The sequence below is a fragment of the Vanacampus margaritifer genome, chromosome 17, assembly GCF_051991255.1.
Source record: "Vanacampus margaritifer isolate UIUO_Vmar chromosome 17, RoL_Vmar_1.0, whole genome shotgun sequence".
NCBI classification, from domain to species: domain Eukaryota; kingdom Metazoa; phylum Chordata; class Actinopteri; order Syngnathiformes; family Syngnathidae; genus Vanacampus; species Vanacampus margaritifer.
Window position 1 is genome coordinate 3,131,370 of NC_135448.1, and position 16,828 is coordinate 3,148,197.

General features: G+C 42.2%; 1 protein-coding gene across 1 annotated transcript in view; it reads right to left on the reverse strand.

The window, feature by feature from the left end:
- Positions 1 to 8,424, reverse strand: part of sf3a3 (splicing factor 3a, subunit 3) — a 59,753-nt gene extending 51,329 nt beyond the window's left edge. The window contains exons 1-2 of the mRNA XM_077548503.1: positions 8,170 to 8,424; positions 8,006 to 8,053 (exon numbers count right to left, since the gene is read on the reverse strand). Of these exons, the coding sequence (XP_077404629.1) occupies positions 8,006 to 8,053; positions 8,170 to 8,265 (144 nt within the window). The 5' untranslated portion in view covers positions 8,266 to 8,424. The remainder of the gene's footprint in view (positions 1 to 8,005; positions 8,054 to 8,169) is intronic.
- Between the last annotated feature and the right edge of the window lie 8,404 nt (positions 8,425 to 16,828).

Here is a 16,828-nt window from a genome sequence, read left to right on the forward strand (position 1 = left end):
CACACGCCATTTTGCACTATGGAAAAGCTTTTCTTTTTGCAGTAATTTTAAATGGCTGACCTTAACTAAAATCCTGTGTCACATTGGAGCCAAAAGTAGAGTACTGATAGTTTACTGCGCATTTTGCTGCTCTAAATAGTAAAAATAAGTCATACTAGGGGTTTTAAAAAAAATTGATTCTGCAATATATCACAATATTACAGCACGCAATTCTCGAATCGATTCAATATGCGGCCGAATCGATTTTCAAACACCAATTTTTTAAATGGAACTATTCAACAAAACGTCTTGCTTAGGGTTAGGATTCACACATTAAGCATGGAAGAATGTTATATTAATGGAACATTAAGCCTTAATATTTTATTTCTGTACTGTTCAAACATGAAAACAGCCTGCAACCAGTTTGCTAAATGCAGTGGCTCAGTTATAAGCCTGAATTTTCATACAAATCTTAAAGTACAAGTTTACTGATTTGTATTTTCTAAATTTAAGTTTAACTCTTTGACCGCCAAAAACATTTAATAATGTTTAGTAAAATCCAAATGAGTGCCGCCAAAAACGTTAAAAGACGTTAACTATGTTTTTTAATGGAAACGGGTGGAGGAAAGTCTTGGCCAGCTGTGCTCAAAGTATCAAGCAGATCGAGTTAGTATAATGACTATTTATGGGCACTAGACAGCAGCGATGACTCTCTTTGGACAAGATCGGGTAGAAGTCAGTAGTAGAGGACGTGAGGTGGCGCTAGAGTGTTGAGGGGAGAATGGCTGGCTGAGGAAGCGAAAATGGCGACTGATTGCAAGCAGCTCACGCTTGAACATTTTTTTCAAAGAAGAAAAGCATCGACCAGTGCTTAAGCGCACAGTGATGACGATGATGATGGTGACTCCGAGGTTGACGCCAAAGTTGAAGCGTTGACGTAGCGGCTTCGACCACGTCGTAAAGCCTCACCGGCTACGACTCAACGCCGGAAAACGTGGTGCACAACCGAGCACTTTCAATCGGACAATGAAGAGTACCCTGAGTCCAATGCATATTCATTGGAGGAGTGGGTACAGTCTGATCACGGAGAAGACACTGGTTCTGGACAACAATGCCACCATGAATGGGGTGGATGAGATGGATCAGAACATCTCTTACCACCCATTCACGCGGAAAACATTGAAATGGCACAAAAAATGTGTTACCCATCTATTTCAAATATGCATGTTCAATGCATATATCCTGCACAAAACAAAAAATCCTGGGAAGTGCCAACACTTTTTGGAGTTTATCCGGCTAGGTGGTGAGAGGGTGGCTGTTAGAACAAGACAATGAGGAGGAGGAAGAGGAGGAGGAAGTTGTTGCAGGTATAGGAACTGAGGGGCATGAGGAAGCCAGAAGTAACACCAGGTCACTGTATCATGATCCTGACAGTAGACTTGATGGCAACATGGCCAAACACACACTGCAGTACATACCTGCTACTCCCCGGAAAAAAAGGCCGGCAAGAAAGTGTAGGGTCTGCACGCGAAGGGGCAATCACAGTGAAACTAATCTGTGGTGCAAATCCTGCTGCGTCCCCTTGCACGCAGGGGAGTGTTACACAATATACCACACAAAAAGAAAAATTGTGTAGTTGAAACATCCACACAATTGTAAATAGTAACACATACACACACCACACATGCACAGTTGCACACATTTGTAAATACAGACTCTCCCCTACTTACGAACATTCGAGTTACGAACAACGGTACATACGAACAATTCTGTGCGTGTGTCGGAAAATGTCCGGAAAGAGTTAGATTTTGTATTGTGCGCCTTTTTCCGAGTGTAGTGCTTCTTTCCGCCGCTAATACCGACGCTTGGCGCTGTGAGAGTTTACCCACGCTGTGAGAGCTCACCCAGCATCGACCTTCCTCTTCCTCTTCCTCTATTTTTTTTCTCATTACGTACTCATGGAAGAGATGGAGAAACTTCTCACCATTTGGCTCGAGGATCAGCAGCAGCGGCGTATTCTTCTGAGCCTTATGCTCATTCAGGAGAAAGCCAAATCTATCTTTGAGGATGTCAAGGCTAAGGCTGGGGAAAGCGCTGCCGAAGAAACGTTTTCTGCCAGCCACGGGTGGTTTTGTTGTTTCAAAAAGAGGGCTAATCTCCACCATGTGTCCGTGTCCGGAGAGGCAGCATCTGCGGACAAAGAGGCTGCCGAGCGATTCCCCCAAGTGTTGAAGGAGATCATTGGCGAGGGTGGCTATTCGGCTAAGCAGATCTTCAATGTCGACGAAACGGGTCTCCTCGACCCTCAACTTCTTCCTAAGTGTTCTTCTATTAAGTGTCTCTCGCTCTCTCTCTAACATTGTACTGTACGTACAGTACTGTACTGTACTGTATTCTCTCCATTTTATTAAAAGCTTTTTCAGTACAAACCAATGCAGTTTATTTGTATACAAGCCTTAAACATACTTATATAAACCTTCAATATACTTATATAGGCTTTAAACATAAATTAGAATACAAAATATAGCGCTGAAGCAAAATATAGCGCTGAAGCAACTTACGAACAAATTCACCTTACGAACGACCGCTCGGAACGGAACTCGTTCGTAAGTTGGGGAGCGTCTGTAGTTTGCAAAATTGTTTTGTCAAATTGTTACACTGTTGAATGTAAATAAACTTATTTTGCTATCAAAAAACACTTTTTCATTGTTGGTGGTAGTGTTTTATAGAAGTAAAGCACTATTTAGGTGTTTGTGGCATCATTCATGGAAAATAAGAAGTGGCAAATTCACTAGAGTGCATGAAATAATATCGTTTCACAAAAAGCTTGATTTCTAAGTATTTTGGTCTAAAACAGAGCATTTGGTGAAACTAACCTATTTTCTATTGTTGATTACTAAAAAACTAAATGGGGTAGAAACAAACTTTTTTTTCTGATGAAAGATGAGAGTTCAATCTTTCATTTGGTAGTATCTGTGTTTCCATAGTCCAAACAACATTTTCTGTGGACCTTGAAAGATCAGTCAAAATGCTCTAAATCAGGGCACCCACATGTTCTCTTTTCTGAAAATGGTTGGCAGTCAAAGAGTTAAAAAAAAAAAAATCACAATAATTAATTTACAGATTTGTATCGGGATGAATCAGTATCGAGTCAAATTGTTACCTATTAACTCTTTCACTGCCACTGACGTTTAAAGACGTCAAGTAAAAACCTACGCTTCACTGCCAATGACGTCAAAAGACGTCATCCAATGATTTTTTTTTTTTTTTTTTTGAAACGGGTAGAGGAAACCCTTCCGCATGTCTGGTGAAAGTTTCAAGTCTGTCTGTTGTGCCTAATGACTTTTTGGCCCCTAGAGGGCAGCGATGACTCTCTTTTGACAAGATCGGGTGGGCGTCAGTAGAGGCGGAGCTAGAGCGTCGAGCAGGAGATGAGAATGGAAGACAAAGGAAAAATGGCGGCCGGTCGCGAGGAGCTCACACCCGAGACGTTTTTTTCAAAGACCAAAAGCATCGCTGAAAAAGCACATTGTTGACGACGATGATCATCATCGATGATGAAGATGAGGGTGGTGACTCCGTGGTTGAGAAGCATTGACGCGGCAGTAGAAGACGTTAGATGGAGCTAGATGGAGGAGGGAACGGGCAATGGCGAGCGTTTGCAAGCAGCTCTACACTTACAAGACGAAAGGCATCGACCAACGCTAAAATAGTACATTGATGACGACGGTGATCATCCTCGATGATGATGAAGGTGAATCCGAGCTTGACGTCGAAATTGGAACCGCTGACGCGGCGGCTATGACGGTGTCGTAACGCGGAACACAACCGTGCACGCACAGGCGGACGTTCGATCGGACGACGGAGAGTGCCCCGAGTCCAATGCATATTCATCGGAGGAAGTGTGTACAGTCTGCTACTTGCTTTTTATTCCCCGGAAAAAAAGGCCGTCAAGAAAGTGTAACGTTTGCACGCAAAACGGACCAATGTGAAAGTGAAAGTAAACTGTTGTGCGAGTCCTGGCGTCTCCTTGCACGCAGGAGAGCGTTACAAAAGGAAAAACTGTATTTGAAACATCCACATAATTGTAAGTAGTACCACAGTTGCACACATTTGTAAATAGTTTGCGGAATTGTTTTGTCAAATTGTTACACTGTTGAATGGAAATAAACATATTTTGCAATCAAAAAACACTTTTTCATTGTTGGTGAAAGCGTTTTACAGAAGTAAAGCACTATTTAGGTGTTTGTGCCATCATTCATGGACAAAAAGAAGTGTACAATTCACTAGAGTGCATGAAATAACATCGTTTCACAAAAAGCTCTTTTTCTCCGTTTTTTGTTTCAAGAGAGAGAATTTCGGTGAAAGTAACCATTTTCTATTGTTGATTACTGAAGAACGGAATAAGGTAGAAACAAACTTTTTTTTTCTGATGAAAGCTGAGAGTCCAATCATTTGGTAGTATGTGTGTTTCCATAGTCCAAACACAACATTTTCTGTGGACCTTGAAAGATCACTCAAAATGCTTAAATCGGCTGGCAGTGGGGACAACCCGTTTCTGAAAACGTCTGGCAGTGAAAGAGTTAATCGTGATATGAATCGAATCGCCAGTTACTAGGCAATTCACACACCTAAAGTCATACTAAACTAGGGGTGTTAGAAAAAAATCTATTCGGCAATATATCACGATATTACAGCGCAAAATTCTCAAATTGATATGCGGCCGAATCGGTTTTTAAACAATTTTTTATGGGAATATTCAACAAAACGTCTTACTTAGGGTTAGAATTCACACATTAAGCATGGAAGAATGTTATATTAATGGAACATTAAGCCTTAATATTTTATTTCAGTGCTTTTCAAACATGAAACAGACTGCAACCTGTTTGTTAAATGCAGTGGCTCAGTTACAAGCCTGAATTTTCAGATAAATAAATAAATTTTCATACAAATCTTACAGTGTACATGTTTACTGATTAGTATTTTCTAAATTTGAGTAAAAAAATCAAATAAAAATATCGCAATAATCAATTCTTAGATTCGTATCGGGATTAATCGGCATCGAATCGAATCGTGACCTATGAATCGTGATACGAATTGAATTGCCAGGTACTAGGCAATTCACACCCTTTTACTACACCATAACTTACACAAGACTAGGGACTTCCTTCTACTTCCATTTGATGGTTGTCAAATACTTTTGGTTCATGAGCGCCCCCTTCTTTAGCATAGATACCTATGGCTATGAAGAAAGCCACTGGCGGTAATGCACGACGACTTCTTTCTTATCACGGTTGACAGGTGCGTTTGGTGCATTACCGCCACCTTATTAAACGGAGTGCATGCATGTGACAGTAATTAAACTGTACATTAAATTAAAGAAAAAGCGAAAGACTGAACACAAAAAAAACACAAAAGAAGGTAAGAAAATTGACAAACACAAAATGTGGATGCATAATAATAATAATAATAATAATGTATGTGTCTCTTATGTCAATTTGTTTTCATTTATTTATTAACCACTGGAACCTTAGCATAAAAACCGTCACAGGAATGTGAATGTCATGATTTGCCAGAGTGTTTTTGCCACTTTATTTACATAGCACTGTACAGTATTATTTCTTGTTTTGATCGGGTCATGTTCAATAAAATATACATGATTAATGTAACTGCATTGGATTCAATTACAAATGTAAATATTAATATTTTTATTACTGCACCAAGTAAGAGAAAGATGTTTGCACTATTTGCAAGTCTTCCAAATAAAAGTAAAATTGGTACTGCATGAAATCCTTAACTGAATTGAAAATCAATGTGAATCGTTAATTTAATCGATTTTGGAAATCTGTATCGATACCCAGCCCTAGCACTAACAAAAACAAGCGGTTCCTAAACACAAAAAGAAACTATTTATAAACACATATGATGCCATGGAATGAGTAATAGCAGGTGCATCAAGTTAAATGGAGTGACGACATTTTCCGAGGGAAAGAGAAAGGCCACATCTGGGGCAATTTGACTGGCATCTGCAACATAGACGCCGCAGATACCAAAGAAAATGACACTCAGCAGAAGTGAGGCCTGGCACCAGCGGAGTTTTTTTTGGGGCGGTTGTAATTTTACCTTTTTTGTTTAATTGAACAATTACTGTATACACAAACAAACAAGGCCATCAGCGGAAGTGAGACCTGGCGTTGGAGGCTGCTGCATCGGTGATGCCGCGGCATACGCATAAGTGACATACTGCTGCCTCAGCACATGCTGATGGCACTAAATGCGCTAGCTCTTCCTGAAAATTTATTTTTCCTCATCTCGATTATGCCAGTATCTCACAGCGGTGCAGGCTTGCAAGGGTACGTGCATGGAGCGAGTGGTTTTCAGCCGGCTGCATTCAATGCTGCAAAACGTTGTAAAGCCACTTGCCACACTCCCTCAAACCCTCTTTATGCTCTCAAACCGATTTTCTTGTTGTAGAGAACATTTTCACATTATTATTATTGTTATTATCATCCTCATTTTATGTTTGGTATTTATACTTTATATTGTGAACAGTTTGTGTACATCACTTTGTACCGTTTGTTATGTATTATTCGTATTTTGTTCCATTTTTCCTTGTTTTATATGGGGAGAGATTTCTCTCTGAAGGCAAAACAAGCTCAAGATAAAACAAACTAACTGGGTCGTGGTGGGTGGGGGGCCGGGGGGCTGTGGGTCGGTGGGGTGCCTGGTGGGCCAGCCGTACTTTTGCGTTGGGCTTGGGTCGCAGGCCGTGTTGGGGTGGGAGGTGCTCCTGGGTTTGCTCTCCGGCCGGTGGCCCCTGTGGGGCCCGGGGGTTGTGCCTTGGCGCTGCCGTGGCTTGAGATGCCCTAGGGGGTTGTGCTAGCTCTGTCCTAGGGTCGACGGCTCCCCTCTTTGGTGGAGGTTTTCATGCATGCCAGATCCACCACACCAGCATCTATCGAAATTCAAACACAATCTGCTTCTTCCTCTGGTCGTTGATGTCTGTGGATCTCACTCTGCTTCATCTATCCTTCCTTCCTTTCCTCAGTCTTTCCTTTGGTCTCCCTACTTAGTTGGAATTTAGATGTTTCGGGGGTTGGTGAAAGATCCTGGTTGGTAACCCGGTGGGTAGTAGGTGATGTCTGGTCGGTGCTGGATTTCACTTCCCTATCTTTTCTTTGATGCTTTCTCGGGTCTCCTGACAACCTCACGACTAGCTGGATTCTGAAGTATTCGGTTTATGTGAACGGTATGGGAGGTTTTAGGTGAATTAATGAGTACACACTCACACGCACGCACACACACACACATACTCACGCACATACATAAAAAAGGAAAAGAGAAAAGAAAAGAGAGAGCAACGATGATGACATGTCGAATCGGTAAGATTACCGAATGAACAATACTAAATTCTCTCTAAAAAGAAAGAAAAAAAGGATGCATTTTGTTTCCTGACTTGTGTAATATAAGATAACGGCTCATTCCCGTTCAATGGAGTCAGCAACACTGCCTCCACGTGGATGGAGGAGGAATGGGCCTTAGACACGTGAATATCTGAGGACTTGTGTGTGTGAATCTCTCGTAACAGATTGATGTTTGTCTCAAAAATAAATGTGCATGCGCGACAATCCACAAACTCATATTCTACAATTCGCAAGCATAAGTCATGGAAAATGCACACACACAATTTTAAAAAGACTTGTGAAAATCTTGGATATATTTGTGGATCTGAAAAACAGGTGAAAATTACAAATATGTTTGTGGATCTGAAAATTACGGATGCATTTGTGGATCTCAAAAACACATAATAGATCTCAAATGTATTTGTGTAATTAATTTTGAGACAAATCTCTCCCCATAATTTTACTCTGCTGTAAGCAGCCAGGTTGCAAAAGAGAATATTTTCTCAATTGTCTTACCAGGATGAATAAAGGTTACATTCAATAAATAATCTGCTCTTGCCAGCTGGGGTGGGCTCAAGCATTATACAGAGTTGAGGAATAAAATAAATAAACAAAATACTTACATCCAACATGGATCTTGTCCTATGATCAGAATTGATCTGTTCTCGCAACTGTTAACACAAGGCATTAGCATTAAAATAATAAATCATACTGTCCATTTTAATGTGTTCGAGTTCATGCTAGCTATACAGCAATGCTAATTGTAGCATAACATGGGAAGACTCACCGTCGATTTCTTGTGTAATACTTCCTTGGTTTTAGCATCCATTAGCCTCTCCTTTTCCTCATGATAGCGACGTTGCTGCTCTAAAATTGTCTCCATGTTTTCTCCAGTAGCGTAACGTGCACTCAGGACAGGGTAAAGACAATATAAAGATAGGACACAAAGCCACGTACTTCTTCCACCAAACGCGGGTTTTGTCCACAGGCACACACGTTCGCCTACGTTCTTGTTCTTGTCTGCGCTGAATGGTGGTTGGCAAACAGCGTTCAAGTGCATTATTGCCCTCTATCGGACTGGCATATGTATTGACAATTCTGAACATCCGGGCTTTTTTTTCTTTTAACACAAGATATTGGGCAGTGCAACGCTTCATTTCTGTGGCGTATTGTATTGATTTTGCCTGCGACTAGCATACTAACCAGGTCTATTGTTATAGTGGTCAAACAACATCTTTATCACATTTTCAAATAAAAAATAATCCTCACAAATCAAACGATCCAAAGTCCAATATTATGCTTTTTGGGAGCGGATCATTAATAGATAGATACAATATTTTCAGGCTTGACAGAAACAAATCTGGTGGGGTGTTGCGCTTTATATTCAAAATCATATCCCAGTAAAAATAAGAAGAGATTGTGGCATGTCTGGCATAGAAGCGCTTTGGCTACAGCCTACAAGTGCAAATTCTACACCGCAAACTCATTCTGATATGCTGTTGTTACAGGCCAGGGGTGGACTGGGCTCCAAATTCAGCCCCGGAATTTGAGTTGTATAGTCCCTCGATGCGCACGAAACAAAGGCCTTTTGCCGCATTCCAACGTTCCAAATACAAAACAATAAGCAGTGACATTGAATTTAGGTCTCATCATTTTTGTGGTACAAACTGAAGAGAATCTTATGACAATGACCTGCAAAGTACTTTAGGATACCCTGTTGATGCTTTACTTACTAAACTTGGTATAACAATGCTAACGATACACTGCCACTGATTTTTTTTTTTTTACAAAATTCCTAGCCTATGGGTGACAGACAGAAATGGGTTATTTAGAAGCTCAGTAAACAAAATCCAGATTAAAGTAACCAAGTGGTGCAGCTATCCATGCAAAAATAAGTAAGGCACGCTCCATCTAAAGGTAAAAATTTAAAATAAATGAGTAAATAAAATTATTGTGCAGTTAAATGCAATAGTAGCTAAGTTTTATCAAAGCCAGTCAAATCACATGCATGCATAGTACAAATTTTGATGACTAATGTAAAAAACAAATTGTCCAACTCCTGTCAATTTACAGAATGTCAATCAGATAACCATGACAAAATCTTCAAAACTGAACATGCAATGAAAAAAGCATACAACAATTTACCAATAACAGCAGTACTCAATAAAAGAGGAAATGAAAAAGAAGCAGCTTTATCAAATCAAAAATATTCAGATCAAAAAACGTCCATATCCCATCCTGAGTATCTCCACAAAATAGTTCTCGATTGATGACTCACAGTCCACCACTCCAATGAGCCTCTCATGGTTCACATCAGTGACATATCTTACTATCACAGCACACTGGTCTGTAGAGGTAATATCTTGTGTGGTGTCAATTTGCACAGAAAACATTCCTGCCTCCATTACTTCTGCTGATTACGTCAATGAATTTGCTGACATATGTCTTGGAGAACAACGTAACAAATAATCCTCTATCTTTAGTCCTCATGTTGGCTTTTGCTTTTCTGTATGCATTCATTAACATGCTTTATGAGAGTCACATCAAATTTGGCTTCTTTGCTTAGCTGTCACGATACTGGACTCTGCCTCTGGTGACAGGACTCTTTGATCTGTATGAGCAAAAACATTAGGCCTAATCAATAACATAAAAAATTCAATGATGCTCCATTACCAAATCATTTGCATTAAATGTATGGACTACTTGGTCTAATATTGAGCCATATTAAATGTGCTTTCCACCGGGCCTACCTGTCGACGTGCTGCTGGAACCTGCCTCAGCATCTTTGGGCCTCCTTCCTCCACTAAAAAGCTTAGTCATTTTTGCACATTTGGTTGCACTTTTATAAAGCATTTTTATTTTCTTCCATCTTATTTTTTCGGCACCACCCATTTCCTTCTCACCTACCTTCTTTCTTTTTGACATTTTTCTCCCTTTTCTCCCTCGCTGTATCTTGCAAGCTCCTACAACTTAGGGGCCGGGGGCTGGTGCAGCTCGTGCGCTCCTACACAGTAGTGTAAATTTGACTCTATTTATAGGGACCAAATAGACTCAGTTTTAGAGTAGGCTAAGATTTACACTAGGAAGAGAGCAAAATAAAGAATTGGGGAGAAAATAAAAGTCACTCAAGGGTTGAGGAACGAACTCACGACCTTCAGCTTAGGAGACTGCCACACTACCACCTAAGCTATGCCCCTTCTACTGTGCGCTTAAATTCAAAAGACTAAAGACATTGTTTATGGTCTGAGAAGATTCCAGCTGACATACACACAGCAGGAGCTGCTGTCAGGTTGTGGAGGTTGAGGAACCAAATGCGGAAAGGGAGAGCGAGGAGGCAGGTGTGCTAAAAAAAAAAGAGGTTGTTTAATTAAACAAAAAGGCAAACCAGGTTCAACAAAGTCCAAAACAAGAGCAAACAAATACAGGTAAATAACTATGCTCAACTAAAAACCAGGAACTCGCGACCTTCAGCTTAGGAGACTGCCACACTATGTTAGATATTATTAACATTTAAATTCTTTATTTCATATATTAACCATTGTTATACATTATTAACATTTTAATTCTTTATATTAACCATGTCGAAATGTTTTGTAGATGTGAGGTAGTGTTGAACTCAGTATAATTTGACCTTAAACTAAGCTGGAACATATTGTTTGGTCTAAAAAAATTCCTTCTCAGTGTTCTGTGCGAAAACACATTTGGTCCTTGAGAACAGAATCTGCTTCGAACACACACCCCTGACTCTGTTTGCGCCATCGCTCACGGAAAAGTACCCAGAGAGTATGTTTTTTCTACAAATGAAAGCGAGGCGGTCTGTTTAACTATAAGAAGCCATCTTCCCCGCGGAAGAGACACATTCGGCACTCTGAAATTCCACCTGTTACGTGATGTTTGGAGTCTGTCACGATGTCCAGAGATCTCTGTTTTTTTATTAAATCATTTTTGCAAAGGTGTTTTTTCTTACATTAAATCTGTCTTCATATTTTTGGAACACGCAAAGAGGACAAAATTAAAAGTATTCCTCTTCAAATGGTGACCCGACGTAGAACGACGTTTTGCAGCGGGGCGTTCACAGACGAATAGAATACCCGGCCATATTAATCACGGTAAGTGGACACTTTATCCACGTTTTAGGAATTCTGTCTGTCTGGGAGCGCTTCGGCTGGTATATTCGTCTTGCAAAATTATATTGGAGATGGAATTTATGTAAGAAAAATAGTGATAAAGTTTGAAGTCGTTTGGTTGGACGCGAAGTCCCAGATTTCGGATTTTACCACGGTATTTGAACTGTACACGTACGTGGTGACGGAAGCATTGTCTACGGAAATGCCGTCACGTTGTTGGGTAATGCGCTGAAACGTCAACAGGCAAAAAATAAAAGGCCGAGAGATTCTTGGATGGAATTAGGATCGTAGTAAATTCCTTGAATAATGGATTATTTTTCTCAGCGCAGATGAGGATTCTGCACAATTGAATCAAATAGTTGTGAACAGACAGGCTGACGTAGACGTATGAATTTGAGAAAATTACGTTACAAAGGAGTCGAGAGACTGCTTCATGATTGACTAAAAGCAGTATTTATTATTTTGAGAGGAGATACGGTATTTAAAGCTGAATAGTAAAACCGTTTTGTTCACGCAAACGAGGGTACATGGATAATTTGTTTTTAAAGATCCTTGTACGCAGCTGCCAATGTAAGAGCGCAGCTGCAAGGAAACAGTTTGTTAAACGCAAACGAGAGGTTCTGGGATAAAATTTCGGAGAAACTACTGATGGACACAGGGATAGTGCTGCCCTGTTGAGATATCGTTAAGATCCTTGAACATTTATTCAGCGTTAGTAGTCAGGTTGACAGAAAGCGGAGTTGATACGCCGCTTTGAGATCAATCGGGAGGTCTTTGGATGATTGGTTATTAATATTCTTAGACAAGACTGGTCAGCTGAAAGAAAAACAGTCATCCGGATTTTTTATATGTTTTTGTATGTCGTAAAAGCTACATTTCATGTTGGTATGTCTGTGTGTACAAAATCTGATGTCACGATTATTTTAAAGGGACCGCGATGAGATATTTTGTTGACTAATTCTGTTATACTGTAAGTGAGACGTCACTACATTTATACATATTAATACGACTACAATATAATATAATAAGGTATAAACTACGGAGGTCAATCATTAGTAGAAATTAAGGACGCTCTATTCGAGTGGTTTGACCCGAATGAGCTTCCGTTGAGCGGGAGGGGGGTGACGCTGGTGAAGCAAGTTGGTAACGCAAGCGCAGTTGCTATCGGAGTTTTGCCCACTAAAACAGACCCGTGAATTGAAAGACTAAATAAAAGTGGGTGCACGATTGCTGTGGAAAAATCTTTTAGCGTCGTTATAATCTATGGTAAATTAATTTTATTGATGGAGGACGTTGAGGCTTGCGCTGCCGGGCGTTCGACGTGAAGTACGGGATGTATCTGTGGTTTCTTCGAGTGGAATAAGAGCCAGACATAATCGTGTATTCTTGTATAGGGTGATGGGTAATGCTAGAATGCTAGCTTTAGGTATTTCTGTGAAGTTATAACTATTTATATAACCGCAATGTTTAATATAACTTACGGGTGCGCTTTTATTCTGAAGGACTAAATGGCTTGACCTGATATTACTTCCGCTAGACGGAACTAAAGCTTCCAGGTTAGATATTACCGTTAAATAAATGATATAAAATGTATTTAATATTGAACGACGGGACTTGAATTTATTGTGGAAAAGGTTAGTTTATTCTAATAAGATATGTCATTTGTTCGATGGTTTTAAAGGCTTTGAATGTACGTAGTCAGCGACCGCTCGTTAATAGTGTTATAAGTATATGTAATTTTATATAGAGGAATATTCCGGACGAGCCCCAAATTTCTAAAACCTCATTTAAATCTCATAATGACTAATGTTGAATACTTAATCTGGCTTCACGAGTGCAAATACGTCATATTTAAAATTATGCTTAATACAAAACAAACGAATATTAATACGCAAATAACATAGAGCGGTATAGTGTTAAAATATTGTAAAATTTCGATGCATATCTCACGCTTATTAAACATAAATAACTGTAAGACTGATTGTAGTTGCTATGACTCTAGCTGACCGCCAGGTGTCACCCTTTTCCAAATTAAAATGGCCAAAAACCTTACAACCTTTGTAAAGCGTGACACAACGAGGCTGTTTTGGACTCAGACGCAGAGGAAGAGGTGGAGGGTAAAGCAGCTTTTAATTAACAAAACAAAAGCTCTTCAATGAGAGAGGAAAAATAAAGACTATACAAACATTAACTGAAAGCGCTCCAAAAGGGAGGAAGTTCACAACTACATTCAAAAACAAAAATCACTCTATGACTAAACAAAACTAAGCTATACAAAATTACAAACAAAGGTTCTCTCACGAGACAAGGCAAATAAAGGCAACAAGGCAATTGGATATCAAGGCTTTGGTCTATGGCAGGCTTCAGTGGCTCAAACGAAAACACTTCGGCACAAGACAGGGAAAACGCAGACTATTTAACACATGAGGGTAATGGGGAACAGGTGGAAACAATCAGGGATCAGGGTTGACACAGACACCACACGAGGAAGGGCAAGTGACCTGAAACGAGAGGAGTCAGACTTTTCACAATAAAACAGGAAATGACAAGACACCCTCACCGCGGTGTGACAGTACCCCTCCCCCTAAGGCCGACTCCTGACGGCCCAGGCTGGTCAGGATGATCCCTAAAAAAGTCTTCAATTAGAGAGTCATCCATGATGAAGCGGGAAGGTATCCACTGTCTTTCCTCGGGCCCATACCCCTCCCAGTCCACCAAGAACTGCCTGCCCCGGCCCCGCTTGCGGACGGCCAGCAATCGCTTGACTTTGTAGACGGGCCCCCCATCCACAATCACAGGAGGCGGCGGGGGCGTAGGAGCCGGAACCAGAGAACTCTCCTTGACTGGCTTGACTTGGCTTACGTGGAACGTTGGGTGAACACACAAGGACCGAGGCAGGCGAAGACGGACCGCGGCCGGGTTGATCACCTTGGAGATGGGGTATGGGCCCACAAACCGAGGCGCCAACTTTTGGCATGGCACCTTTAAATGCAGATGTTTGGCTGACAACCACACTTTGTTCCCTGGCTGGTATACTGGAGCAGGTCTCCTTTTCCGATCCGCTGCTCGCTTGCCTCTGTCCCTCCAGAACCTGCCGAGCGGCTGCCCAGACGCGATGGCAACGACGGACCAAGGCATGGGCTGAGGGAACAGAGGCCTCAGACTCTAGGTTAGGAAAAAAAGGAGGGTCGTATCCAAAAACGCATTTGAAGGGGGTGAGTCCAGTAGCAGAGGTGGGCAGGGAGTTATGGGCAAACTCAACCCAAACCAGATGTTTGCTCCACGATGCCGGGTTCTGAGATACAAGGCACCGTAAACCGGTTTCCAGCTGCTGGTTGAGACGTTCCGACTGACCGTTAGCCTCAGGGCGGTACCCTGAGGTTAGGCTGGCTTTGGCGCCTATTAGGCGGCAAAATTCCTTCCAAAAGCGTGACACAAACTGGGGCCCCCGATCCGACACAATGTCTCTAGGGAACCCGTAAATTCGAAAAACGTGTTTAATCATGACCTCAGCCGTTTCCTTGGCTGAGGGAAGCTTTCACAAGGCTAAGAATCGGACCATTTTAGAAAATCGGTCAACTACTGTGAGAACGGTGGTCTTTCCTTTGGAGAGAGGAAGTCCCGTGACAAAATCCAGGGAAATCTCAGCCCATGGTCGAGAAGGAATGGGAAGAGGCTGTAGCAGACCCATGCGCGATCTGGTGGATGTCTTGTTTCGAGCACATACCGAGCAGGCCTCGATGTACTCCCGGACCTCCGGCTCCATGGAAGGCCACCAGAAACGCCGGGAGATGGCGTAAATTGTCCGTCGAACTCCCGGATGACAGGATAGAAGCGAGGTGTGACCCCAATGGATCACCTGTGGGCGCAGCTGCTCTGGAAGAAATAGCCTATTCGCCGGGCACCCTTTTGGTGGGGTTGGCTCCCCGTTGGCTTGTTTCACTTCTCTCTCGATAGGCCATGTCACGGCTCCAATCACACAGTCCGGCGAAAGGATGGTCTCTGGTTCCTTAGTTACAGGCTCCGGATCGTAGAGACGGGACAGGGCGTCGGGTTTGACGTTTTGGGACCCTGGCCTGTAAGTGAGAGAGAATGAAAACCGATTGAAGAACAGGGCCCATCTGGCCTGGCGTGAGTTGAGTCTCTTGGCTTTGCGTATATATTCCAGGTTCTTGTGATCGGTCCAGACCACGAATGGATGCTTTGCCCCCTCAAGCCAGTGCCTCCACTCTTCCAGAGCAAGCTTGACGGCCAGAAGCTCTTTGTCCCCAACGTCATAGTTCCGCTCGGCCTTGGATAATCGTCGTGAAAAGAATGCGCAGGGGTGCATCTTTCCATCCTTCTCTGCGCGTTGAGACAGGACAGCTCCGATCCCCTCATTGGATGCATCCACTTCCACCATGAATTGCCGCTGTGGATCTGGTACTATGAGGATCGGAGCTGTGACAAATCGTTTCTTGAGTTCTTCAAAAGCGGCTTCAGCCGCCGGTGACCAACTGAACCTCACCAGAGTGGAGGTGAGGGCATGCAGAGGGGCAGCTATTGCGCTGAACCCTCTGATGAAGCGTCTGTAGAAGTTTGCGAACCCGAGGAACTGCTGAACCTTCTTGCGGCTAACAGGAGTGGGCCACTCCGTCACAGCCCTAGTTTTAGCCGGGTCCATCTGAACCCTCCCCGGAGCTATGACGAAACCCAAAAAAGAGACGGTTCCAGCATGAAAGACGCATTTCTCGGCCTTAACATACAGTTTGTGCTCCAGCAGTCTTTGAAGAACCTTGGAAACATGGATCTGATGAGTGGCTAGATCTGTCGAGTATATGAGTATGTCGTCTAAATAAACATATACAAACTGGTCCAGAAAGTCTCTCAACACGTCATTGATCATGGCCTGGAACACTGCAGGAGCGTTAGTGAGTCCGAAGGGCATGACCAGGTATTCATAATGGCCACTAGGTGTATTGAACCCTGTCTTCCACTCATCCCCCTCTCGGATCCTAATGAGGTGGTAGGCGTTGCGCAAGTCCAATTTAGTAAAGATCGTGGCTTGTTGGAGATTTTCAAAGACGGAGGACATGAGAGGAAGAGGGTAGCGGTTCTTTATCGTAATGTCATTAAGGGGGCTATAGTCTATACATGGCCGTAAGGAACCATCTTTCTTCCCCACAAAAAAGAAACCTGCTCCCGCTGGTGATGAGGAAGGACGAATCAGTCCAACCTTCAGAGAAGTTTCGATGTAATCCCTAAGAGCCGCCTTCTCTGGTCCTGAAACAGAATATAGGCGTCCCTTGGGAATGGTGGAACCAGGAATCAGTTCTATGG